This window comes from Halyomorpha halys, unplaced genomic scaffold (genome assembly GCF_000696795.3).
Source record: "Halyomorpha halys isolate HHAL.00 unplaced genomic scaffold, Hhal_1.1 Scaffold238.1, whole genome shotgun sequence".
NCBI lineage: Eukaryota > Metazoa > Arthropoda > Insecta > Hemiptera > Pentatomidae > Halyomorpha > Halyomorpha halys.
The window spans coordinates 428,954-430,953 of NW_027107468.1; the positions used below are offsets into that span (position 1 = coordinate 428,954).

A 2,000-nucleotide genomic window follows, 5' to 3' on the forward strand; every position below is an offset into this window, starting at 1 on the left:
AATTAGCTATAGTTTTAGTTGCTCTGTTTTTCATCCAACTTTGATTGACAGGAAATTCCTATTGAAACTTCGGATAACATGATAAACAGTATGGGAAGTAGAGGAGGTACTGTGGGAAAAAGAAGGTACTTCACCTGATATTACTTTTATTAAAAAATTTATTTATTAGAACCTATTCCGTTATTGTAGAGCGTATGGCTGCTTTGTTTTAATTGTTGCCTATCTGACACAAACATTTTTTTTTTTATATTTTGGTGTTATTTAGAATTGTACTTAGTACAGTAAATTCCCGCTTACTTTGTTTTCTGAAGTAGTTCAGAACTACTTCCTAACGCTATTACAGTTTTACAACCAGCGGAACGGCCCCTCCCCGTTCCTATAATCCACTAGCGTCAGACAACCAAGTAACAACCTTCAATGGACCCCTCACCTAACATTATATACCCAAAAGGCAATCCAAGGTATTATCACCCAGATATATATATAGCATACCTCCTATATGTATGTACCAGATATTCAATAACATCATTATAGGAGGGTATGAAAAAAAAAAAATAAAATAAAAAAAATTACAGTTTTATAAAAAGAAACCTTAGTCTACAGTAATATCATTACTACAATCTGAAGGACCATAATTCAAGCTAAGCAGGGATATGTCAGTGTCAGGACTTGGTCGATATAGTTTTGATATTTTTATTTAATATGTAATAATAATTTAATATAACAAAATAATTCATCCTTCCTATATTTTTAACAATCTTGAATGTTGTGCTTAATTGTTTATTATTTATTTGCGTGCATGGAATAAAATAAAATATATTATTTCTGAAATAAGTTATAACGAATTCCGGTAATTCATTCGTTATTCGAATGAAAATTCCTCTGAATCTGACTGAGTCTTTAGGAGGATTGTATTTTACCCTGATATTACAGAATGTTTTGGCGGGGTTCAGTGAAGAGGTTTATCTAGGAAATTGTGACGTTTGCATTACTTCATCATATCCCCTGTCCACTTAGAAACAGTAACAATAGATTTACTCTTGTAGAAAACCAATAAAATGGAAACTATTGTATAATAATAGTAATCATATAACTATTAGTAACATATGGTGGTTAAACGTGGGTTCTGAGAGAAGAAAACGAAAAGAAAATTGAGGTGTGGGAAATTCAGGTCCTTCGCAAAAAAGAGAATCGGTACAATGGCGATCCAGAAAAAAACTCAGGAGTTAATGGAGTTATATGTTCAAAGGGATATAGTGGTATTTATCAAGATAGCCAGAATCCGAAGCTTGGCTATTTGGAAAGAATATATTGCTGTTATTCGCTCTTTGCCTGTGTTTGTTAAGTCTTCGTTATAATGGTGGTTTAACAGAAATTATTAATATCTCAAGAGCCCCCGAATTGGGTGTAGGGATTGCCTCATTGAAGCCACTGAAGGAGTCAATTAGTAGTAGCTACTTAGGGAAGGTAATTACTGTGATTGACCTTGGTCTTTCGCGCGGGAGGGATTGTAGTGCCCTGTAATTAGTATATATGTATGAGCGTGAGGGTGTGTACTGTTACCTCAACCTGGAAAGTGACCAGAGGCAACTCCCTATACCTGATTTTCCCATACTGTAGTTAAAATATGTGTGATACTAAATATACGTTAATTTTTGTTATACCTTGTTTATTAAATATGTTTATTGTATTGCAGAAGATGGGGGCGAGGTGATGAGCTGACAGTGGTCCGATGGTGACGACAGGGCTCGGAACCCAGCGGCCGACTACCAGCATGCTCTGCTGCGGACGAAAGAAGGTCAGTCTTAAGGAAACTCCTAATAATAAGAACTCTCCATTATTTGCTAGATAAGGGACTCTCCCTCATCAGATCACATTTCCTAGTCGCTAGGTCATTTCTTTTTAGATTAGAATCTTATAGCACGTGAAAACTTAGCATCTAAATATTTCTATGGTAAAAAAACATTTAATTACTTACATCAAGGATTGGCTGATAGTGG

At 35.0% G+C, this 2,000-nt stretch overlaps 1 protein-coding gene across 5 annotated transcripts in view; it reads left to right on the forward strand.

Annotated features, from left to right (window-relative positions):
- Nucleotides 1-2,000, forward strand: part of RhoGAP100F (Rho GTPase activating protein at 100F) — a 128,554-nt gene that overhangs the window by 25,312 nt on the left and 101,242 nt on the right. For all 5 annotated transcript variants that reach the window (XR_001343053.2, XR_001343054.3, XM_067045769.1 and 2 more), the window contains exon 2: nt 1,697-1,798. Coding sequence is in view for 3 of the 5 variants with exons in the window: in XM_067045769.1 (XP_066901870.1) it covers nt 1,733-1,798 (66 nt within the window). In the remaining 2 variants the exon portion in view is untranslated. The remainder of the gene's footprint in view (nt 1-1,696; nt 1,799-2,000) is intronic.